We start from the raw sequence: 26,603 nt of genomic DNA, 5'->3' as shown, positions 1-26,603 counted from the left end.
TCAACACTTCTTATCAGGACATTCCTCCTTTTCTTAAACAAACTCAAAAGTGAAAACTATTCAGAATGAATCATAGTTTGGCTGTGAAGCTTTTATATAATCAACTTAATAAAAAACATACAAACACATTTTCAGGGGCAATTTTTCACCTTCTCCGTGCATTCTTCTGTTTCATACATTATCTGAAAAGAGTATCTTTCTAGCATTGTGGTTAGTGTACTCAGAGAGGCAATATAAAGCCAGGGATGTGAAAAGCAAAAGGGCCAAATAAGGAAACCAAGAAATCACAGAAGAACTAGACCATTCTAATACAAGAAGTAAGGACTTCAAAAAATCTGTATCACCAATATGTACAATTATCTTGTATAGACTTAAGTGGAAAAAGCAGAACATCTAGTTTGATCCTGTGACATAATAACATTGTCAATAGGTTTTGTTAACTACAGGTAAATCCTTATTCAGCAAAAAGCAAAGAAAACTCTTGGATCACCTAGGCATAAGATACATATGTGTTTGATAATGATTAATCTAGAGAAATTTTTTCAAAGAACAATGCTAAAATCTCATCCAAATTTCACAAATACCTCCAGGACTACAATATAAGCTTTAACTATTGTAACATATGAAATCTAATGTCTAGCAAAAAATAGAGTTTAAGATTGTAATAAATGTTTTCTTGATGGGCCTATAGTTTTTTCTTTTCTTTTTTTTGTCTTTATAATGGATATATTAGGACACCAAATATTGACATGCAAGAAAAATAATTACTGATCAGTCTCATCTCTCATGTTAGACACAGTAATTTTAGAATATGTAGTGTGTGTGACATGCAGTGATCTGTAAGATTAGATGTTTCATTTAGCTGTAGACTCAGGTTGTATGTTTGGAGTTTAATTGAAATGGTGCTTCCACTTAAAAATAATTTTGCTCAGGAATAAAATAAAAGCCAACACAATTAATTAATTTAAATACTATTGTAACTTTCTGAGAAAGGATAGGAAAGTAACTATTTGATTACTAGAGTGTGGGGGGTTTGTTAGCTTGATTTTACATTTAGAAGCATGCGTTATCTGCCTAAGTAAAGCCTGTTAATCTTATTTCAAGCAAAATGTCAAGACACTAAAAGTCAGTTTATTCTGAAAAGACACTCAGTGTAACTCCTTGGTTTTCATCTAATTTCAAAGGGTTTTTTTCACAGTCTCAGAAATTCTGACTAGGATCTGAAGTTGGAAAAAAAAGTTTGAGTTCTGATGAAGCATTTAAGAATCTGCCAGTTTTAAGCCCTTTAAAGACACTACTGCAAAACTAAGGCAGTGGAAATGTCTGTACCCACACAGCAACTTTCTGTGCTGATGAGTGGAACTCTATGCAGTTTGCTACACCAGCAGAAATCAATGTCCTTTAATGACAGAACAGAAACATAATTTCTTGCAAAATCTGACCTTAAAAGTAACATTTATGAACAGCACATATTATAATGATCGTAAATATAAAGTTACCACATGTTCCCAAATGGAAAATGCTATTTCAAATCTGAGTTAGTATTTATTTATTTTTAAGTTTGAACCTTACGGTTATGCATCTTAATTTAAACGAATCAAAAACTGACAAATAGTAGAGCACATTAGAACATTTTTTTCCCCTTGAAACACTATGCTGTTTTTCTTTTGAGCCTGCTGGGACTTTCAATTATGAAATCAAATCTCACCTCATCATCTGTCATCTCCTGGGAAACAAAAACATGTTGACCTTACCTCCTACTGCTTAGAAGGATGAGTCATTTATTTGCTTCATTTCCAGAGATGAAATACACCTGTGCAAACAGTTGCTTACATTTTATAGGCCAATATTGTATTATTCCCAACGAATTACATTTCCAGGGATTACCCTATGCATTAGGCAAACACTTTAGTACTTGAGGAATTGCTATTGCTTTTCTTGTCACTCTTACTGTGTTTTTTCCTAACACCAATCTGAATGAAATAGTACCAGTAATAACGTAATCAAACTTGTACCACACTTGCTTCATAAAGGCATTTTAACTGATTGGCAACTGAAAGCTGCATATAATAGTAGTTTTTAATACTAAAAAATCAAAATATTTTTTAAAGTAAGGCATTACCTAAAAGTAAAGATTTGGAAAAAAAGTATTCAGAAGTTTTATAATGAACTTGTTGATTATGGGTGGGTACTTTGCAATCTCATCAAAATAATCTTTTATTAGTATAACTAAAGCTATTTAACTTCAGTAAAAGTTGGTATTGAAATGTTTTCATTTGAAATCACTGAAGAGTAGTGATTAACCATCCATTACAAATGTAGTGGATTAAGCTTTAATAGCTCTAAAACATACAGAACAATGTTTATAGTGTTGGAGTTCAGTTAAATGGTTATTTAAACAGCTTTTACAAATTAAGTCTGAGAACATCTGTATCGTTTATATGACCTACTCTTGCTTACCCTGCAAACGGGGCATGATACTTTCAACAGTTGCTATAGCAGTAACAGTAATGATTTTTAAGTAGCAAAGAAGGTGCTAAAGTCAAAATCACTTGAAATAACCTTACTTAATGACTACTTACTGAAATTTTTTTTGCTCTTTTTTCCTTTTTCCTAATTTAAAAAAATTCATTTGATAAAGGCAATTTTTAGTTAACCACACTAAGGCCTTGAAAAAACGAATGTAAAACTGATACATAATATACATACAGAATCTACATTTTTAGAAAGAAAAACTCATAGAGCCTAGAAAGATTTAAAAACTGGTGTAACAAAACATATACAGCTAGCTAAGGCTTAGATTCTGCAACTTACATCAAGTAAAATCAAGTTAAGGACAGGAAGCATTACACCCATTAGCAAATGCTTGTAGGACTGTACACAGAACTTGCTTTCTTATGAAATGTATACCTACAGAAACATAGATATTTGTAGATATTTTTATGTAGTCTTATATTAACACTGAGGAGTAAAAGAAAAATGCCCTGCCTTTCAGATGAGAATTCTGCTCATGGTATTGAAGCAGTATCTTATTGTTAACATTGGAGCACAAGTGAACATTGCTTATATCTGGTGTTATGAATATGTTCCAGAAAAAAACCAGGCACAGACAAGCAAAACAAAAAACCTAAATCAAAAATTAAAAATACCCCACATTAAGAGTGGAACATCAGCCTTAGGTGGATGCACCAATAAACTTATCATGCTTATTATATGAGAGACGTCCAGGAAAAAAAGTCAATCTTGGAATATTATTTATTTACTAGATGGGAACTGGCAAGTTTAAGAGCATATTATAAATAATCAGAACAATTAAAATAAGTACTTATACTTTACTTGTTCCTTTGAGAAATGTTTTATTCATCTAGTCAATGGAAGTCTAACTTATGTTACAATTGTACAATTTATGTTCAAATCTAAGTAAATATTTTAGAGATGTCAACTGGTTACAAAGAAATATAATTTTAAAGTGTAAGAGACTTAACTACAACATTATTTATAGTTGAGAAAGAGCAGATCATAATGTGTACATATTTTTCTCTCTTTTTTGAGCCTTTACTGACTCTCGTATTGGTGCTGATAAAGTAGGTCCAAGCTAGCAGTTACTGACACAAATTAGAAATGTATATTGTAATAATTATTTTTTAGATGTCTGAAATATTTCATAATTTGTTAAAGAAATGATAAAGAAAGGAGGTTCTAGCTGTCTTAAGAAAAAATGCAAAGACAAGAGGTGTTGCTGCACTAAAGGCATGGCCCTGTTTAAATTTATCTACTGTATGTTTCCAACATTCATTTTACACAGTCACACATCACAAATTAGTGACTCAATGATTTAAGAACCAAAAAAGAAAGATGTCCAGAATCCAGCAGAAATATAGAAGATACTGTAACTATAATTATAAAAACTGAAAAGATAAAAAGAACTCTTCTCAGCAGTTGAGATGCCGGAGTTTGCAATGTTTTCCAATACTTCAAAATTCATAAATGTGTTAAGATGCCCCAAAGCACAAATTCCCTCTCAAAAGACGGAAAGCAACAGCATTTCACTTTATGAAAACTCTGGAATTTCTATGAGTCCCAAGATGTCCAAACAATGTGTTTATTCAAGTGTTTCACTGCGCTGCTGTGTCAGACATGTTAGTATTCTTTTGAAGGGAATAGGAAACAGAAAGGGCATGATGTTAAACTAGGAGGGTGTCTACAGCCATCTGTTTCCCAAGGTCTCAAAGACCTCTCCTATGACCCCAGCAGTAATTTGGGGATATAGGCTGGAGTAGGCAGACAAACATAAACCCAAAGGTGACAAAGTAGACATAAAGGACATTGTGTTTCATCCTAAATCAAAATTCAGTGTACAGTTTTTATGCCAGCAGTGCAAATTCCTGATCAGCCATACTAGTTAATGGAAGAGTAACTGAAATAAATGATCTAACTGATTATCTAATATGCACTTTGCATGTAGAAGCAGCTCAAGCAAAATATAGTGAATTTATACTGGGGGACCCCATATGAAATGTAGGCATAACTTTCACCACACACTGTGTTTGGTGAATTCAGGTGGTTTTATTCCTCAGCCAGGAGTTGGCAATTCTAATACATATAACATGCTGTTAATGTGAACAATCTAAATCATAAACAAAAGTTTGAAGGCTGAATTTCTAACCAAGCAATTCTTATATTTTTATTTATGTGATTTACTGAAATTCAATGCCTTGACCATATAGGAATGTAAATTCTGAAATTTTGCCAAGTCTTTGTCTTCACATACTGTTTTATGCAATTCTTGAAACTACTATCTGTAAGTGAATGGAAGATAAATAACAGAGTTTAACAGTTCTTTACTTGATCTTGAGAAAGTCTATTCAATGTGGAAAAAATCCAGTGAGGTTACAGTGAAAAAAAATCTCCCATAACTAAAAAATTTCGGATGAGTCAGTATTATAGAACTTGGCTCAATTTTTCAGTCCTATACAGGAACCTATCTTTCAACATGATGGCTGTCCAGTAGTCTTAAATAAAAGCTGTAAGATTTAATGGTTCACAGTTTTAGAGGTGGTCAGGGTTATAACTTAGCACCAGAGCATCACTGATAGATACTCTATTTCCTGTTTACATTTAAGGTTAAGGAAAAAGGTGGAATATAAAAGACAAATGATTACCAGAAGAAAAAAAAGAACATATCTTAGATAGAAGAATTAACTTAAGAAACAAGTACAAAAATAGACTTATCTGCTTAAATTCATGATATAGAAAAAAAATAAATCCCTTCACTTCTTTCCCCCTACTGCTTTTTTATATAAACCAACGAAAAAATAAGTATAGTAAATGAAGTATATTTTTAATACTGATGATGAAATTCTTAATTTATATTCTTTAATTTTGAAATTCAATATTTTTAATTTCGAAGTACTAAAATAAATTCAATAAGAAAATAAATATTTTTGGCCTAAAAGAACCTGTGTTGTAACCACATTCACATAAATCTAGTCAGCATGCGAAGCTTCATGTAGCCACAGCTAAAAGCTGCAATTGAGTGTCTGAACAGGTCCTGATTCTCCCTCTTCCAATTATTATGAGGCCTCATGGAGAGATAAGTGGGTTAATCAGATGCAATGCATCTTGGTAGAGTTCTATATTTTTGGAGGTTGATGGTCTTTCAGATTTGGAGGTCATGATATTTCTAATGGTCTGAAACATATTCTATTTATATGAAAAGGGTTAGCAGAAGCCACAGAAGCCACAAACACCAGAACAACTGAAACACCAGGTGCCAAGGTTAACTTTCAGAGGAAATACTTAATTAAGAGCATTACTTAATATGAAGTTTGAAACATGCCCTTCAGAATAAGGAACATGTCACAGATTGTCCAGTGGCAGAGAATTTACTTCTCTCTTCAACAGAGAAAAAAAATTGTATACTGGATAGTTCTTACCCCTCAGATACTAATAGATACTAACTCAGTTACCCCACAGATACACTTCAGTCTGAGGTTAATTCTTAAAATAATGTTTAAGATATCTCATTTTTTCATATTGAGGTGTATTAAAAAACCCACCAAAACTATATTTTCTTCCATACCACTAATAATTATGTCTTTTGTGTAAAATTCCACTTCCCTCAGACTGTTTTTATGTCAAAGTATAAAAGCTGATAAATTCCTCTCACCAATAAAAAAACCTATTATTTTTACTAATATTTACAAAGGTAAATATATTCAAAATAATCCATTAAAATTGATTAGTTTCAAGTCTTCTTTAGAATCCAGAGAGGTCCCAGTTCATTGGAAGCTAGAAAATGTTGTCCTGGTTTTCAGGGAGGACCCTGGAAACTAAAGGCCTGACAGTCTCACTTCAATGCCCATTGAAGTAATGGAAAATACAATTCTGGGAAGTATCGAAAAACACCTGGAGGACAACAGAGTCATCAGTCACAGTCAGCAGGGCCTCATGAACAGGGAGTCCTGCTTACCAAATCTGATTTCCTTCTGCAACAGGGTAACTCACCTAGTGACTATCTTCAGTATATTTTATCCCATCCAAACTTTCCTGACTTAATTATTGTGATATTAAATAAATTCTGAGCAGTGAATAGTTCTAAACAGTCATTCTAAAATTATTCTTTTAGAGTTAACAGTGTAAAACCTGCTTGTGATACACACAATGACTGAACTGCCATATGATTTAGTGTTTGTGATATTTTTAACGGCAGCATTTCTTTGGTATTTGAATATATGACAGTTTGCTACAATGCAAATCATGATGTAAGTAAGGATTAACAGCCTTGCACCTGCCCAGCCTGGGAGAAAAAAAAAGAACTTTTACAATAAATCATGTCAAGATAGCAATTTTTTTTTTTTTTTTGCTTTAGCCCATAAAGCAGAAGTGACTGAAAAGCTGTAAGATACAAACTTTAAATGGAGAGCAGCCTTTTCCAGCCAATAAGAACAACAAAACATTTTTCATTTGGTATATTCTTGATCAATTTAGATATGCAGAACAGGCATAGCCTTTCTCTTTTGCAAACAGGCACTTGGCAACTGCTAAATTATAAGTAAATGGACAGTGTTAGGAACAATCATTTAAAGGCATTTAAGGCACCTCTAATATCTGAAGCAAGGCTAAGGCAACAAAGACTTGAGAGAAATTGCTCTAGCTCCACATTGTGTAGCTACTAATAGCAAAAAATATATTGTGCCTTTTTTTTGCAGAAGAAAAAAAGAAAAGCTATATATGAAAAATTGCTGGGAGGCCAAGCCAAGTCACAGGGTAGCTTGCTGTTAATCAGGCACAACTATCTCAAGAGTATTGAGTAATCAGTTTAATCTTTATGACAGGTTGACCCATGTGACATCAAAAGAAAAAATAGGATTGGCTTATGAAGTCATTTTATGTTTTCCATAACTGCACATAAAGATTTACTAGCTACCTGAAATAACATAAACCCTCTGGTCAAAGGTCTGAGGTGCAGAAGCCATTGTTGCTCACAACTCTACAAGCCTGTTAAAATTTGAGGTAATGAGAGGGTAAAACGGTGAAGCAACATGACACAATGTAGAAGGGCTACTGCTTTACTTGTGAGAAGGCTTTTGCTTCCACCAGGGTAAATCTGAAAATTCTTAAGATTGATACCTTGATAGAAGCTGAGGGGTACCCAGGAAGAGTACAGGCACCGTATTTTTCTTCAGGCCAATAATATGTACTATTTCCAGTCTTTTTCCTAAACATGTCATCCTGAATATCCTATCCCCTGTTACCTCACCATGTATATATTTGTTTTGTCTTGTGCTGACCCTACAATGTTCCCCATCCTTCTACGACAGACTATTTTTCCTTTTTAACCTCTCCATCCTACAACTCCCTTCATTGCAAACACATACCACAGCATTTTGGAAGATTTTTTTTCCTTCTTTTCTTTTCCAAAGCACGCTAGCCTCTTTACACCTGTACAGATATGACTGATCTGAGAATAAAAGCGAGACTTATAGTTAATGGTTAGCCAACATTTCCTCTATTTTACTGTAATTTCATTGTAAGCAGAGATCCCAAATAAAGGAAGTTAATTATTTTCCATTAAATATATATAATTTTTTTTTAGTAGAAATTCACATTATTTAAACTTCAGTACAGGTCAAGTTTGCTAAGATTTTGAACAATTTTTTTCAATTATGGGATTAGAGACCTTGCACTAGAATCCAATAGTGCAACTCTCCTATCATACTCCTCTTTTTGGTCCGCATCCCAGATATTATCAGAACTTATCACTGCTGGTGAGCAGTTATTTGCTTAAGGGAGTCACACAGGAATATCTCTTTTCTTCCTCAACTGAGATGAAGGAAAAGCTGAACTGACAGTGTTTACACTTCCTGAATGCTGCCAAATCATCCCTAAGGATTATTTAACTCCAGGGAATATAACAGCATCCTTGAGGAGCAATCTGCGCATTCGGGATACTTTACGTATTGTAACAAATAATAGGTTTTTCAAATAAATAACAAGAAAAAGACTTACTCAGAGGCTCTCATGATTCTAAAATGCCTTGTTATTTTAAACTGCAGAAGTTGATCATTATGATGTATTTTGAGTATATTCAAAATAAAGTTTAAGACCAAAACATAATTAATCCAGTAATTGCACTAACTGATCCGAAATGTAAATGCAAAGTGTGAGCTACATGGAACATCTGTCTTTTATTTGCTATTCTTCAAAGAAAAATAATCCTAATTATTTTAGGCTCCTCAGAACCCACTACACAAATGACAATTTTAAGATTTTCAGAACCGTATGCTTGCTATGCCGATGAATGCTAGCCCATGTGTTACATAGTTTGGTTGGTTCAAAAATCTACAAAATAAATCAATCTTAACACAGAACGCTGCTAGTATTCAAAAAGTCAAGGAAAATATTTTGAGTGACTGGAAAAACAATACTTCCTTAACCCAGAAATATTTGTACTGGTCAATGTACTTTTTTTGTGGTTTTTTGTTTTGTTTTGTTTTGGTTGGTTGGTTGTTTTTTTCCCAATAATCTAGAAGTTAACTATGCCTGTAAGAAGTTTCTTAGAGTATTATTTTTCAAAGACAGAAGATGCTATTGAGGATTTCTCTGTTTCAGGAGTCAATGATAGTCACAGATCTCACTGGCTTTGAAATTCTAAATAATAGGAGATAGTGACTGGCATAAAAACTGTTCTCAAATTACCTCATGTCTGAAACTCAACATCTGCTGTCATTGGCAGGTATGACAAGAGTTTTATTCCCAATATCATGATTCTTTCTACTTTAAAGTAGCTGGGAATATCAAGCACAATGAATCTCTTTGCAGACACACAATGCAAAGCCTAGAAGACATTTAGATATTACTAGGACACTTTTGATGATTAGAAAGCAGAAGTTATTTGTCAATTCAAAAGGGAATTTAAATTTATTTTGATACAGAAACCTAGAAAATATCAAATTATGTTTGTTTTTAAATGAAAGGTTTAATTTCTTTTAAATTTTTTTCTTGTTGTGGCAGCCATTTACATGGAATTCCCACAGATTTTCCTATATACCTGGCTTGCTTAGAAGTCTGAGCACAAAGCAATCAGAGTAAAAAATACACTTAAAAGTTCCAGACTATTAAAATGCTTTTGCCTGCAGGGCAGCAGGTTGCACTTAAGTAAAACCAGAAGTAGGCCAGGCTTGCAATTACTCTTCTAGGTGTTCTTTATCAGAACTCTAGGGAAAATGACTGCTTGTGAAAGAGGTCTGGAAAGTTACTAAGTTCAGGCTTCTAGCAGTTACAAATATAGTGCAAATAATGGATCAGTGTTCAAAGCACTCTGCATGAAATTTCATGCTAACCTACATAGCTAGCAACTTCACTGTGTCAAAAGTAATTACCTTCTTGATGTAGCAGATATAACATGTGTTTAAAAACAGCATATGATTACAGATACTCAGAACAGGGAAATTACAATGGAATGAATAGCAGTAGGTCTGGCCGAATTGATAAAAGATAAAGCTTAAAGGAATAATGAGAGTGATGTCAAATCCAGTGAATATAACATAAACAATTCAATATGATAAAGAAGGATTAGGAGACAAAGGCATCATGCAGTTTCAAGACTTTTCAGAAACAAGTGTACACTGCTGTAATTGAATAGAACTTGGTTAAAGAGAAATCTGAAAAAGCATTACATTGCATTATAAAGAAAAACACCGTGTAAAACCCAAAAGCTTGAATTTTTCTTTCTGCTAGGAGTATTTAACCAATAATGTAATCAAAATTGAAATTTTTGCAGAGCAAGACTTTAAACAAAATAATACTGAACATTAAAAGCTTTATAATAATGTACCAATTTGACTATCAGTAATATGTTCAGAACATATTTCATATGTTAGGTAGTCTTAAAGGAAATAATGAAATATTGAACAGAGGCAGTGAAAGTTGATAACTTAATAGAGAGATGAAAATCCACTTCATTAAAGTATTTGCTTAATGTATTTTTTTTTCCATAATTAACAGAAGTAAATCCAGTTAGCTGCTGTAGTAGCAGATGTGTTGTTAACATTCATAGCTGGTTCTACCAGGTTTTGTCTTTCAAATATCTTTGTGAGCTCCATGGTCCACATACATTACACAAACAGAAAAGTCAAAGTAAGATTCAATTTCTTTGCCAAAACCAAAAGTACAAAGAAGCAGAATGGTATAAATTAAGGAAAGGAGAAAAGTTTGCATCCTATCCCAGAACAGACATCTAAAGCAGATGGTATGATTTTTCTTCATTTATTACAGTGATATAGTTTACACAGATTAATTAATGGATAGCTACGGGTAAGATGAATCCCACTTTTGGGATTCACTTTTGTGACTAACAAGATACTTGCATAGAAGCAAATTCTAAGAGTCTTTATAAACAATACCTGAAAGACAATTCTGTCCTAAACATTACAAGGTACCACAGAATCCCTGAATAACTGAGGTTTGAAGGGACCTCTGAAGTTTATCTAATTTAATCTCACCTGCTCACAGTAGGGTCAGCTACAACAGGTTTCTCAGGACATTGTCCAGTTCAATTCTAAATATCCCCAAGGATGGAAACTGCAATCTCTCTGGCCAACCTGTTTCAACGATTGCCTGCCCTAACAGGAAAGAAAGAAAGAAAAAGAGGGAAAGAGAGGAAAGAGAGGAAGGAAAGAGAGTAGGGAAGGCAGGCAGGCAGGGAGGATGGAAGGAAGGAAATTTTCCTGCATTCAATTTGTGTCAGTTGTTACTTATTGGGCAATTACTTGCTGGCAGAGCCTGGGAAACTGAAAAAGGCATACAGAACTTCGCAAAGTGCTAACAGACATGATTAAGAGCTTAGATTGTCCTCTCTGGCCACATGAAAGCATTTCTCTAATGATTAATATATTTTTTTATAAGAATAAATATATTTGCAAAACATCATTTGCCACAAGCAATATCATGGCAGTGGAAAAGCACAGCTGGAGATCAGATTAAAAAAAATCATTTTTCTTCCATCTCTCATAGTCCTTTTCCAGAGGTTCCTGCTACTCTAAGCTATCTTAGAACTTGCTGCAATGTATCTACAGATTGCCAGTAAGAAGAGCTATTCTAAAATATATGGAAAGTATGTAGTACCCATTTTTCAGAGACTGCAAGTTATCTAGGTGGGTCATCAGTATATTTTCTCAAGTTTTAGTAATACAGGTTATTAATAAATACACTAAATCTGTAAGTATAGAAGAGTACATCAGGTTTAGCAGCTTGACACATTTCTTCTATTATGGATGCACTAATGAATTAAAGATCTTACTCATCCAAGAGCATTTCTCACTTAGCTTTTTAATAATCCTATTTCTTCTAATAAAAAAGACATAGATTTGCTTATGCATCAACATAAGGGCAGCTATTACTTTTGGAAATGCATTTTTGTTTCTTATCTATTTTTTCCACCATAAAACTCAATCAAACTAATAAATCCTCCAAAATAACAACAACAAACCCCAAACAAAATCCCCTTTAAGTCATATCTTGATTGGTTGGAAATCCACAGTGGTATGCTCAAACAACTTGACTTTAGTATAGGCACAGTATCAGGAGGCAGTTCTGGCAGTATGAATTTGATCTGTGTCTTTACATATGCATACTGAGAATGAAATCTATGTAGGCAAGCATTCACAGGAAAACAATTGTATTCCATACCCCACAAAAATGTTTTATTTGTCCTTTGGCACCTTTATACATATCATTCCTGGTCTAGAATACTTTTTTTTTCCCCTAAGTAATTTAAATCAATAACATAAAATCATTTTTTTCAACACAAGCCCTCAAGCATATAATGAAAAGCAAAAAAAAAGAAAAAAAAACAACTTCTCCTTGGCTCTATGGGTATTCATTCTGTTTTATAAATGTGTAGTATAAATATGTAAACCAAACCAATCAATATTTCCTAATGTTTAATTCCAGAATTCTTAGGTTTTACTGTGTCCTTGTAATTCCCTGAATTTATTTCAGAAATGTTGTAATGTTCTAAAAATAATACTGCTTTTAAAAAATGCAGCCATCTTTTGTCTCATTTTGGAATAAGAACTAGCAAATTAATTATATTACATAAAACATTTTTCTCCCAAGAAATATACATTTTTGTCTGTACCTATTTTACATTAAAAATGTTGATTAAACTTATATACTTTAACAATAGAAATACCTCCTGAGTTTATATGTAAGTATGATGAAAGGAACACCTGAAATCCTGAAAAGGTTACTGTAGTGAGGTGAAACTGTTCAGTTGCTGATCTCCTGTCAGCATTGTAGCAGCCTCCAACCTGCTTCTATACTGATCCAGTAGCCTGCGTGGCAGAACGTGAAGAATAGCCATCTGTGCCAGGTATGGCAGCAGGTGCTGTATCAGCTGCTGCTGGATGACAATAAGTCTCTTCCAAGCACCTGGCAACTTTGACAGACACTTTTATCTTTGTATAATAACACCCCACCACCTCAAAAAGTTCTCTGAATAGAAATGAGAAACTCAACAGAACACCAGCTGATAAAGGCCAGAGCCTATTCCACTGCAGATGTGAAGTCTAGGTAACAGGGCTTACTCATGAGTTCTTTATCAGGCACAGCAGTCATTTCGTTTCAGTACAGTATTGCTAATAAACTTGTATAAGGCAGATCTTGAAGCAGGATAACAGTTATTAAAAATAAATGGTTTGTCATTAAAATTTTACATAATTCTGTTTGCACAGATGTGACTGGTGCTAATAAAACAAAATAGGATAGCTCATCATTAGGAGATTCAAACAATAACAACTTTTCAGCATATCCATCAATAACTCTATACCTGAAGTTTTGTAGGAAGAAGATATACATAAGAACACTTGATCAGGTTGTTTTAAAAATATTTTAGGAGTCTCACATACATTTACAAATAGATATGTTTTGAACTCAGGACTACTATTAACTATGTTGATGAAAAATAGTTCTTGAGATATACTACTCAGCTGAATACTTCAGAAAGTACCGTGACTTCATGAACAACAGATCTCCACGTCTGGATCATTCAATTTTGTCTCCAGTATTAGCTGAATTTCCTCTGTTGTCTGCTGTTTAACAGTGGCTAATCATTTGGTCAAGTTTATATTTGTCTCTTTTTTCATCACATAGGTGATGAAAATGATGATTATAAAGAGATGGTCTTTGAAGGAAAATAGACAATATCAAGCAAAAAATGGAAGATTAGTATGCGATTCTTGTGAAGGAGAAGGCAGAACAAGCGGTTCAGTCAACCAATCAATTAACCAATCCCAACAGAATTCTGTATACTAGAAACCAATATTCTCTAAAACTAAGTTATCCAAATAGAAAAAAACCCAAAAACCAAAAATAACCCCCAAAACCAAAAACAAACAAACAAACAATACCCTAAAAACCAAAACCCCAAACAAAACAAAATAAACAAACAAAAAAACCCCATCAAAACAGGACTAATCTTATTTTTTATAAAAGTAATCACTTTGAAGAGGTATATAAGCAAAAAAATCTGAAACTCTCTGTAAAGAGAATGCCTGGTACACGCTACCTGTGTAATACTATTTTTAGTACAATGGAGAGGCCAAAATGAAGGTGCAATCTTCACAACAAAATCTTACACTTCTGTTACTTTTAACTTTTCTGCAAATGCTTTTAAAATAACAGGATAGGCAATTTTTGGCTTCCCAAGAACATCACTACAAACAGTTAGAATGGGCGAGACTTTGAGAGGTTTGTCCAATTCATTTTTAGTCAAAAAGCATCTAGATGCACAGAAAAAGAAGCACTCAGAAAGCATGTGAACCAGGAAAAAATAATTAAAGTCCCCATCGAGTAAAAAAAATTATCTTTCTGTCCTGCTGACTAGCCAAGGAAGAGGGGAAAATTAGCATTAGAATCAGAGATTACTGAACATAATATGAGGCATATGAAATTGTATACTCTGAAAACTGAAAACCCAGCTAAGAGAAAGTGGAGTTTTCCTTCCTGGGTGTGAAAGATGCTGGGGAAAATTCTTTTGAGAGAAAAGAGCAATTTTACAGTTACACATAGGTGAAGTTTTGAAAGGATGCTGAAGTACATGAAAAGAAAAAAAATAGAAGGGAATACATTGAATAAAAAAAACCCTCAATAATTAAAATAAATATATTTTCAATATCCTTACCATTTTAGAAGCATTAACAAGTAAAGAAGTTTGATATATACTTTGTTCAGAAGCTCTTTCTACTCACCTTGGGACATCTCTCCTGTATGAAAATCAGGAGAAACATGTTTAGACCAAAGTTCCATAGACACAGCCAGAGCTGATGGAAGGTCATTGTCTAAAATTTCAGCAGGAAACACTTCAGCCACTTCAGTGAGAATTTTCTCGCTTTCTGGCATAATAGGTAAACAGGTGATATTATTTATTCCATCAACACAAAGAAACCCAGTGGAGCAGGAATGTATAAGACAATCATTGTAATTAAGCTCACAGCTTCGTCCCTGAAAGAGAATTTTCAAAAAAAAGCCATTTTTTGAAGGCAATTTACTTTTTATTTTGATATTAGTTACAATTATTGCTTTTTTTTATTCTAAAATATTGTTTGCTTATATTAAGCTGTTTACACTTTCAAAAGTAAATATCATGTGGAAAATATTCCTTAACTAATTTAATAGTATAGTTATGTATTTTTAATTTTAACTAAGTGATATTTTTACTCTGATTACCAATAAAAAATAATTTCGCTACAGACTTATAATTACCAAGTATCAAAGACAATATTGTTACTAGTAATAAAAACTGGTTAAAACAATAATCTTCAGTTAGCTTGTAGGTTTACAAAATACTTTTTACTGGGGACTTAGCTGTCTAAAAACCTATGACTTGCTGTGACTTGCAAGCTAATGTTCTTTCCTTTTGTACGTTGCAGTCCATTGTCTGTTGTCTGTTGTTACCAAATATAGGCACAGATGCCTATTAATACCTTGCATTCACAGATAATGCTTAGAAAAGGAAAAATATAGTGGCAGTTTCAAATTGGACCAGGCATTCATTTCTTATTTTTTATCAAGACTAACAATTCATGGGAAGTCTGAAATATCCTCCGTAGCAATAAAGTAAAAATGTTCATATTCAGTGGTCTGTAAAAAAGGCAAGGAATAATTATGTGAATTAAATGCATTCTTGAAGTGTGAAATAAATATATGGTGAAGTCAGGCCTGTGTTCATTTTATTTTCACTTCTGTTGCAATGAACTAATAGGCTACATGAAGAGAGACAACTAACAGCTATCCTAGAATGATTCTACATATTTGGAAAACTATTTAAAATATGCATACTGTCATCCCTGAAGACATACCTCTCTGACAATATATCATCATTATATAATTTCTGACTGAATCTTCTCCTGCAGCAGGGGTACATGTAAAAAAATGCAAGCCTTCTCTAGAGCTCAAGAAGCATGTGCTCATTACACACTTTCCTTCAGACTAATGCTTAAATAGTCTTTCATGTCTCCTGGCTGACTATTCACATAGGACTTGGGACAACTTACACTTTATGAGATCTCTGTCAACTCTATTATATTAATTTATGATATTAAAAAACAATAGGAAGGACAAGAAAGAGAGAGAGGAAGAAATGTAGACATGAAAACTGAAATTACTTTTTTTACAAGTAGTTTAAATTATTCAGGGTTTAAAACAGAAGAGGTTAAATTGATGGGGTTTGAGTGATTTAGATACATTCATGCTTGTTTCAATCAACTTCTTAATTTGTTTTGGCAAGCAGATGAGCTATTTGGTAAATTCATGGCATCTTATAAAATCACTCACTGTATTGGTATTCCAAAGCACAAAGGAACAACAGGCCAATTAATATGTCAGTTTTGATGCCTTTCCTCCTTGTGCTTTTCTAATTCCACACATAGAACAAATGATCAGTTTGAGCAAGCTCATAATCGTTCTTAATCTTATAAAACTTATGTTTCACTCTGACTTTCCTGTGACAGATTAGTACATTTTTATGACTACTACATTTAATGGCGAAGAGCATTTGATTACGATTTTATGACTCATAGAAACAAAGCAGATGTGGATAACCTCCAGTGTGAATGAAGGGTACATTAAGAAGTCATAGATAAATTTAATAGCACTGAAAGTGCCTGTAAATGCCTTAACAGTTTCCATGCAGGGGGATGGAATAATTTAGCTTGTGCAGATTTGTACTTAAAAGCAGGTATATGTCTATAGATGGTTCCACTTAAAAAGTAAACATTTATTTCATATACCACTGGCTATGCTTTTCTTCTCAAAATTTATGAGAGACTTCACAGTCTATATTTTATGATCCATACTTGGGTAGCAGTACAGACATAGACTACAGAAGATTTACATACACACTGTAGCTGAAGTTCCTTGAATACTTATTTCTTTGTGAATTTCACTGTTTCCACTCTACACCCACTCATGGTTAAGAACAAAAACCCATTGGGGCCTTACAAATATACTTCTTGAGGTGTTTAGACCACAACATCTCATCTTTGACACTGAAGATAAGTATGTTAAAAATGTTTCTGTGGTGGTTCCTCCACTGTGTTTTCTTATTTTTATATTCCTTCCCAAAGCATAGTGGAATTGGAGGAACTGAAGATGGAAAAATTACTAATGGAATAAAAAGAAAAATGATACATCTTAAATTTCAGCTGCTTCAAAGAGTTGCTACTTTTCCTTCTGCAAGGGCTTGCTTGTTCTGCAACATACTGTACAATTAATGCTCAAGCTATGTACTAATAGAAAAACTGCCCCCATGGGTCAAATATCTATCTAGCTCCATCATCAGTGAGCTATTAATGAATACTTTGGGAAAAAAACAGGAAGAAAACAAGCAGAGCTAGCACCTGGTAACTCACCAAATATTCCAACTTTTGGCAATAAGTAAATCAAAGACTCCCTGGGCCAGGGTTACATTCAGAAGAGTAATTTGAATAACAATGAATCTATCCTACTTCTAACCCATTTTTGGGTTTATTTGTACTTCTGGTCTCTTCAGTGTCACACAACACTGACTTGTACCAAAAAAATTTTGCACTAAGTGAAAAAAATAATTTCTCTAAACAGATTTTAATATTTCTCTCTGGTGGTTTTATTTGGCATTCAGATTTGTTTTGGTGAGACATAAATGGTAAAAAAATTGTGTAACTGATCTTCTCCATTACAGTTGCTCATGTGAGATAAGCATGAATATTTAATGAAAAAATGAGATTATTTTAACATAAGGATCTGACTGTTTTCCATATAAAAAGACTACGGCACTCAAGTGATATATCCTTCATCATCATTTGACATTGTTTTGAAAGCCACTCTGCTTTAGAAGACAAAAAGACAGCAGTTATCATGGTCCGTGGGAAGTATTAATGTTACCCATTCTACTCTGTAAAAAACACCTTTCAAAAAAGGTATTAATTTTTATGAGATAGTTTGTTCCTTCTCAGAATAGTTTTTCAGTAAATTTAGTCCGATTATTTGCATTGCTAAGATCCATTTTTACCTACCAAACCTTCATGGTAACACACAGACTTTACAGAAATGCAGACAAAGAGTCACTGGAACAGGGAGAAATTCCTGGTGAATTCCTTGAACAAAGCATATGTCTGTGATTCCATTTCATTCAATAAGTATATCAACAATTCTGAGCAAGCTTAAAAAGAGAAAGGCTTACATACAGTATTTTCTGTGCAATGCTGAATAGCATTGGTATAAGGAAAGATAAGAAAGGATTTCAGCATCTCACCACAAATCCTGGCTTGCAAAAACAGGAATAACCAAAGCTGGGCTCCTTCTGAACACAGATACCATGTATGCAGGGGTTGGATATGCACTCATCAACATCCAACTCACAATGGAGGCCTTCCCATCCTGTCAGAAAAAAAATAAAAAAAGCAAAGCAAACCCACAGTGAGATTCATTAAAATCTACATCCAATTACTGAGTGTCAATGGAACAAAGATCTGGGCAACTATCATCCATTTTTACATATATAGAGAAATATATTATGGTCTGAATATGAACTCATTTCGGCTGTGGCTTCTCAGAGTAGAAAAAAATAAATGAAAGAAGTTAAAAAGATTACTATACCAGATCAATGAGGAGGACAATTTCTGAGCAAAAACAGCTTTGTGTTTTAACACTATGAGATTCTGTCTTCTCACAGTTCATTATTCAGATGACTTAAAAGTTTATTGAAATGCATTTCTTACAAAAATCTCCTTTATAAGTAAGTACACCATAAATTAGAGGCTAAATACTCATCTTGAAGCTGTGTTTTAGATCATGTAATTTAAGCCTGTCTTGAACTTGCTCCTTGTAGGCTAAGCTGAAATGGAATCATTCCATTTACTTGGTAAATACAAACCCAGAATTCTGTAAAATATGGTTAGTTATTGAAGAACATCGGACTTTCTGCCATAATATTCCCACCACCCATTACAGATTTTTGGTTTTTTCTTCATTTTACTATTTCTAAACAAACTAACAAAGAAAACCCAACAGCCCCACAAGCCCTCTAGCAGTCCTCAGCTGCTACAAATCTAATTTGTAGTAACCACTGTTCAGACTTTGCCTTAGAGTATGCATCAAATGGATTCACCTGTTGCATTCTAATCTTGCTTTAGCTGCCCTGGTAGAAGAGCAGGCTGCCCAGTGAAAGACTTCACATCCTTGAGCCTGCTATTAGTTCCAACAGCTGCTGTTGTTGCTTTTGAGCTGTCTGAGATGCAGTTAGAATACAGTTTGCATCTCTCCATGCTGCTTCTGCACCTGAACAGCCCGAAGCTGCAGCCACAGAGCTTGAACATGCGTTTATTATTCTAAGGGTATGGGGCCTGCTACTGGGACAATAGCTGACAAAATTCATGATCCATTACAAAATGCATTTGTCAGAGCTAAATCCATTCCCTTTCCTGTTATCACATGCTGTCACCACATGCTTCACTTTGTTCTCTGGAGGTTCTTGGAAAGCTGCAATCATCTGCCTTGTTCCTATTTCAGTCTTGGTACAATCCCTTTTCCATTTCATTAAATTACAACAGGGAATCTGTTGAGGGGTATATCAAACTATCTGCCCAGTTCTTTCCCATTGTTGCCTTTATAGACCAAAAAATCCCCAATCGCACCCATATTTCTATGGGTGAAGCTTAGAAGAGAAATATAAAATCTATTATATGTGAACAGTCAAAGCCTGAAAAAAAAAAAGGAAAAAAAAAAAAGCAGATTTTTTTCCTAGGTATTTCCACTTTCTCCCTCTGGATGATATTTTTTTCTTCTAATCCTTTTCTTCAGTTGTACAACTTCGAAAAAAGTTATTCCTCTCAAAAGTTCCCCTGCCACTCCAAATTTGCTGCTTTTCAGAGCCATAGCCTTCTCATCTCTTCATCTGTTTTATATACTCAAATAACATTTGAAAATGCTGTATTTATTAAAATACACCCAAGATATGTAAAAATTATGCATATACTTAATGCATGGGGTTATTTTTCTGTGTTTTTACCTGGTGGGAAAGTAATTTACAGATCTTTCACCCCTACTAGCATATGGTATTACTAAAAGGAATATAAAAGAAAGGAAGATTATACTTGGGTTGGAGGGAGTTTAAAAATATGTTAGCTGTAGGAGTGAGTTCCAAGGCCCCAGAGAAGTTTATTCTACCTATATCAAGAATTTCGATGTTGCATAGAGACAGCAATCACTTGGCTACCAAGCAATTTTTAAAGACCTGTATTAAAATATCTTTGATGTATTATCTTAATAAGCTTTAAAAATAAGGCAAAAAAATGGACCTGGCAATGTGTTCTGCATGAAACACTTTAATGACTAAAAATACATCTTTTAAGTTTTTAAATCATTAATATTGGTGGAGGGGGATATGGCCATATGCAGTACCAGGTGGATATATGTAGTACTGAAGTTGGGTCATGACTCAGATTTTTTAAGATCAGAAAGATCTTTATTATCACGAATTCTATATAAAATGTCCAAAAAAATTTCACTCATTGGTTCATACATCAAAATTATGGTATTTTTCTGAATTATCAAGTACCTCTTTAACATTAAAAAAGTTGCTAAAAAATTATTAAGCTGTAAGCAACATAGTCATACAAATAATTAGCCTTTAGTAAGCCAAACATACTTAGATTTAAGTCTTACATGTTAGAAAACCATTCCTTATTATCAGTTAAACAAATTTATAAACTGCCAAATTGATTCTCATTGTACGCATGCATTTACTTCAGTATCTTCCATATTTTTGGAATAAAATCTCTTACATATAGTTTTGTAAACTGCATTAGGATTAATTTAGAATGGAAAAAAAAAGCAAAATATATTAGTATTCAATTAATTATGTGCTTTCTTTGAAATGTAGGACAAGAATGAGTAGAAAGATTCTAGAAAAGTGGAATATATATGGTCATGACTTCAGGAGAGTTGGTTAATATGTTATTGCTTGTAAATTGAAAGCAAAAATGTGAAGATATTTTGGGGCAAAGTAACTAGATCAGACATATGGAGATAGCATGGGTTAACAGAAAATTTGTCATCCAGAATATATCTAAATAATCTTAAAATAACCTGTAAGAAACCTCATGTCAGTACTATCACAGAAATCATTCAGCAGCTCAAGTCAGTAAAATAGTAAATAGATTTAAACTATTTTAAAAATTAAAGTTTCAGGAGGCAGGTACTCATATATTTCTTAATTTAAGAGTAACTTATAGAGCAGAATGCTACCTATGTATATGTTGAGAAAAGGCTTTTTTATTAGTAGACATGACTGGAGATTGTAAGTAGTCCTGAACAAATGCAATTTGTGATTGCATGACAATGCAGGCTGATTGTGAACTTGCTTTTTTTAAAATCTCTTATATTTTCGTAAGCTACTAGACCTGTTTTAGTTGATCTACACCAGAAATAAAAAGCAGTTCCCACTTTTTAAGAAAGTGCCTTTTTTTCATTCTATATACAATGTTTTTTAAAAAATTATTTTAATCCCAGCCCAGAGAATAACTATGGATATGTTTTACAATATCAACACTAAGGATAATAATAAAAATGTTAGTTAAAGTGTTCAGTCAAATTTCTTTACAGTCAATCTCATTCTATAAATAGTGAAACTATTAGTGACTATTTGACTGTTAAGTCAGTAAGTTACATAGGTAAAGATCATAAAGAATAAACTTGGCTCTAGATAATACTTCAGACTCCCTCAGTAAGGTGGTTTTATTTTGAAGCCTTTCTCATGTGCTTACTAGAGTAATTAATTCTCTTTAGATTTCATTCAAAAATCTTGCCAAAGAGACAGCATTTTTGTACCTTATAGTTTATATACAACAAAACAGCTTGATGTGATTTACCAGTTTTCTCACTAGTAACCCTGATAATTCAAAACTATCATTGTTTAAGATTGCTCTGCCATATAGCAGTTACCTTGTTGACATTTACAAGTGTATCCATTGATATCATCAGCGCAAGTTGAGCCATGTAGACACGGTGATGAATTACACTCATTAACTTCCATTTCACAAAATTGTCCAGAAAATCCAGCAAGACACCTGAAGAAAACAACATTCCAAAATGTTATACTATGCATAAACATCATATATAATAGACCTTGTGTGGAAACAATGTGTCTGAAGTATGTGCATTAGCAAGACATCATCTATTACTTTCTGTTTCAATAAGTATTTTACTGGAACACTTCCAAGTTTCGTGTTGTGATATATGTTCATCTTTTAAGGGATTTATGATGGCAAAATCCATCCAAAAATTTCACATCTGGATCATAATCACTCAATTAGAGCGTACTGGTTCTACTAAGGTGAATAAAAACCTTTTTAGGTTTTTATTTTTTTTAGTAGACAGGAGACTCTGCTAAAATAATTTAGCTAAGTAACTGCAGCCTGTGTTTGAAAAACTGTTTACTGACAAATGTGTACTATCAAATGTAAACTACAGCATAAAAACTAATCTTTGGGGCTCAAGATTTAATTATTATTCTAGGTATAAAACACTAGTTTTCTTAAAAGTAAACTCTTCTGTATTTTTGTGGTTGTAAATTCTACGTGATAATTGATGTCAAAGTAGTTCCATATAATTTATAGTTTAAAAGACTTACAAGACCTTTAATGAAGTTCAAAAATTCTACTAATCTCATTATTGAAGCATGTCTGTGTATATAGACACAGCTTTATGGATACATGCAAATATGTTCTAAAAACCAGGATCCCATAATATTAATAGCATTTACTCTGAGATGTGTTATACACAGATATATTTCACAGGAGAAAATGTTTTCAAAAACTCCTTTTGTAACCAGGGTGCACATCTTGTATGTTGTCATGGGTCTAGTGAAAAGCACCAAGGTTAATGCTCCGCTTAAGAGGGAGATGGGTAGGTCTGAGATTGAGATTGAGTAAATCCAAGTAGTCATGTCACCTACTCCTCGAGGTGCTACACTGAGTGAATACAGCATATATAATTTGCAGCGCCAGCCTTAGCTTTCCAGATTGTGAAGCAAAAGAGGAGGATGGACCATGAAACACAAATGTGTGACACTTCCTGAGGGATCATTACACTATATATCAGGAATTATATTTTGGTTATTTTTGCTTTGAATATTAGACTATATTAGTTTCATTTCGTATGGAATACACTCTGGGTAATGACAATTTGGGATCTACCAAGACAATAACAACAGAATATATTTGTCAAAGTCTGCATCAACCACAGATGACAGCTGTGGTATGCTGCTTGAAAAATGTACAAACTGAAGCACACACTACTATTTTTCAAATATGTAATCATAATATATGAGAGGAAAACCATGGAAAACACAGCTTAATGAATGAGCCATAAGCCCACCTGTTTTTTGGTTGAAAAACATTAAAAATAATTCACTCAGAAGATGCAGTTTGGTCCTTGGATCCTATTTATATATGTCAAAGTCCAGTAGTTAGAACACAACTTCATACTGATCATTAATCACACTAATATTCTCCTATGCTCAGTGGAACAAGGAATGCAGAGGATGATTCTGCTTATTGAAATCTTAAATAGTTTTCTTCATATACCTTTGTCTTCACACTGTTTACAGAGCATATTAGGAAAAAAAAAATAAAATACCAAAAAAAAACCAAATTGAAGGGCGCAAATTTTCCCAGATTCGAAAAAGATGGAAAGAATATTCCATGAAGGGGAAAAAGGCAACCAGATACAGGGAATACTATGCGAGTTTAAATCAAATCTAACTTTATGCCTTGGTGTAATTATACAGATTTTATCTTAACAAACAAACAAACAAAAAAAAGCATTTTAGAATAAACTGGAAGAACTGGACAGAATAAGTACACCTATGTGCATGTAAGGTATGGGCTTGATTTTTTAGTTGGTAAAAGCCAAACATTGAAAAAAGGTATTTTTAAAAACTCTCCTGTTAGCTGCTTCGATTGGGTATGTTTTGATATGTGATGTGTACACTTGCTGAGGAGTAGACAGCAGTAAAGACCAGAGCAGCTTACTGAGCTCCTGTGGTCATAACTATTTGGAGCAAGAATGATTAGTGGAGCAGGTTGCTATAACTCCCATGGAGAGAATCAATAGTGTGGAATCAGCTAGATATCGCAGGTTACAGCCCGGATGAACTCTGCGCAATTTCCTACTCAGAAAAGTTTGAGACTTCAGACACTCAAGGCTTTACAAAGCCTTGAGAATTCAGAGATATAAACTATATAGCCATGGGTCTAACTACAGATGCTGAGGTAGAAAAAAAAATATATGTGTGAGTGTTGCATAAATGTTTGTCAACATAACCTATTTTGTACTGCAGACTTTCCAAATATTTATTAAATTTATGATATCATATAGTATAGAGTGATTGTGGCACCACCAGAAATAGAAAACTTTTGCAAATAGGACTTTGCCTTCAAAGTGAAATTTAGATAGAAGTCTTAATGCCGTGAAAGCACTTAGATATCCATTATATCAAGTCCTGCATATATGAATAAGTACAAGGTGCCCTTTTTCCCATGTCACACAATCATTCAACTTATATAATATTTTAGAATGTTGAAAGCATTTAACATATTGACGTGTTATATTTTTTTTGCAAAAACTTGAATACTTATTCAGTATTCAGTATTCAGTTTGTTTCTGTTCAAAAAACATGATGCAATGTAAAAAATGCTTAGTGATTGCAAAGACAGACATGCTATTAACTAAATTCAGAGCAATTATGAAACAACTAGGAGTAAGCTAAAACAACAATTTAATATCAGCATCTTTCACCAATTTCCCAAAATTGTAATAAGCTTTACACTTTATTAAGCATTTTAATGAAGTTAAGACTGCTTAGGGTGTGACAAGAACTTCATAATTTCTTAACTTTTTGTTCACTCTCACTTTCCTTTATATCTACTCCTTTTAAAAAAAATGTATTTTTTTTCTGCCTCTCCACATTCTTACTTCCCTTCTGTCATTTCTTGTAGAATGTTAGAAGGGATAGAAGGAGTAGAATTTAAATCACAGAACTAATATTAGAAAGTTTAAGTAGGTATGGAATACAGTTCTTATGCTATAAATAGAAATAAACATAACTGAAATACTTTGGAACATATTTCTTCGTGGTGTTTGGGATATAAACATTCTGCAAATGAAAACTAGAGGCTTTTAGATAGCTTTCATATGAAGGTTTCATCACTGCAAATCTTGTATGCTGATTACCATCTAATAGAAAACAATTTATGTCTTTATTAGTAGATGCATATCTAGGTTTTTCAGCAAATAACTCCTAGAACTTATCTGATAAAGTAAGCTAATGCACTGAGAAGTCTGAGCTATTAAACTTACAGAAGGATCATCATAAGATCAATAGTATGGTACTGAAAGGCAGCAAAATGTAGTGTTCATTTGCTGTGAGAATAATGCAGTCACAATTTATTTTTGACAGGTTTTTGGGATGTTGACAAAGATCTTTCTCTTTTCTGTCATTCCCTGCAGATTTTTTATCTCATATAGATGCTGACATACTGTGGTGCAGATATAATCCCTTTTGTGTTGTGCCTTTATATCAATCATTATCAGGAGTAATTATCTTAATTTGAGCATATGCCAATGCAATAGCTGAACAAAAGACTGAAAAGAGAGAATTAAATGAAGGATTTTGATTTATGACAATTATGGCTATAGTCACAGTAAAATTTTTTCGTTGTTAGTAAATTTTCAGCCTCAGAGAAAATCAACAATTATCTAAACATCAGTCACATTTTGCTCTACAACACTGACTTATATCCTCTTGTAACTCACTACTCTTTGAGTCTGTTTTTTATCTCATCTTTTGAGTCCATTTTTTTAACCTGTACCCTTTTCCTTCTCTCTCCCTCTCTTCATCTGCCTTGTGACCTTTCACAGCTTGTGAATAATTTGTGTATCAGTGACATATCAGGTTCAGAAAAAACATGGTTTCTACAACACAGAAGTTTATTAGGTTTATCTAGAGCAATGATTAACACCAATTGTACTTAGAAGGGAATGTTTATGCTGTAACCTTTACCTGCCTATGTGACTCAGCCAGCCTGGTAAAATCAATGAATTTTGTAGAGCAGTCCACACTATGAAATTTTTTGGGGATCAGTTTTACCTTCTGACTGTTAACATTGATTATTTTGGTAATGTTTTGCTAATACCTCTAGGTTAGATAATTAGGATGTTGGGGAGAATAATAGATGAATGTGAAAAGCACATTTCTGAGCAACTGCCTTAGCTAAAATAGTCTTGTAAATGTGCAATCTCTTTTGACATTAGTAATGATTTTTTTTTTCAAATCTGCATTTTCTGTCCAAAATAAATCTAGTTAACTGCCCTACTGTAACAGACCAGATCTGTCACTGCAAATTTACACTGGGATTGCTATACATTATTAACAAGCTATGAAAAGTCACTGGCTAAATGTCATGGACGCTGAGATATAGCAGCACCTTGGGATTCATATAGCAAACAGTTTAGTTTTAATCATCTTGGATCACAAGGTGCCTTGACATTTGCAAGGCAAC

The 26,603-nt window shown here is 33.4% G+C and overlaps 1 protein-coding gene across 1 annotated transcript in view; it reads right to left on the bottom strand.

The window, feature by feature from the left end:
- Nucleotides 1–26,603, bottom strand: part of EYS (EGF-like photoreceptor maintenance factor) — a 789,024-nt gene that overhangs the window by 308,381 nt on the left and 454,040 nt on the right. The window contains exons 30-32 of the mRNA XM_088162233.1: nt 21,985–22,109; nt 18,296–18,420; nt 14,754–15,006 (exon numbers count right to left, since the gene is read on the bottom strand). Of these exons, the coding sequence (XP_088018359.1) occupies nt 14,754–15,006; nt 18,296–18,420; nt 21,985–22,109 (503 nt within the window). The remainder of the gene's footprint in view (nt 1–14,753; nt 15,007–18,295; nt 18,421–21,984; nt 22,110–26,603) is intronic.

Source organism: Sturnus vulgaris, chromosome 3 (genome assembly GCF_052056855.1).
Source record: "Sturnus vulgaris isolate bStuVul1 chromosome 3, bStuVul1.hap1, whole genome shotgun sequence".
Taxonomy (NCBI): domain Eukaryota; kingdom Metazoa; phylum Chordata; class Aves; order Passeriformes; family Sturnidae; genus Sturnus; species Sturnus vulgaris.
Note: the sequence above shows the minus strand (reverse complement) of the source record. Positions and strands in the feature narration are given on the sequence as shown.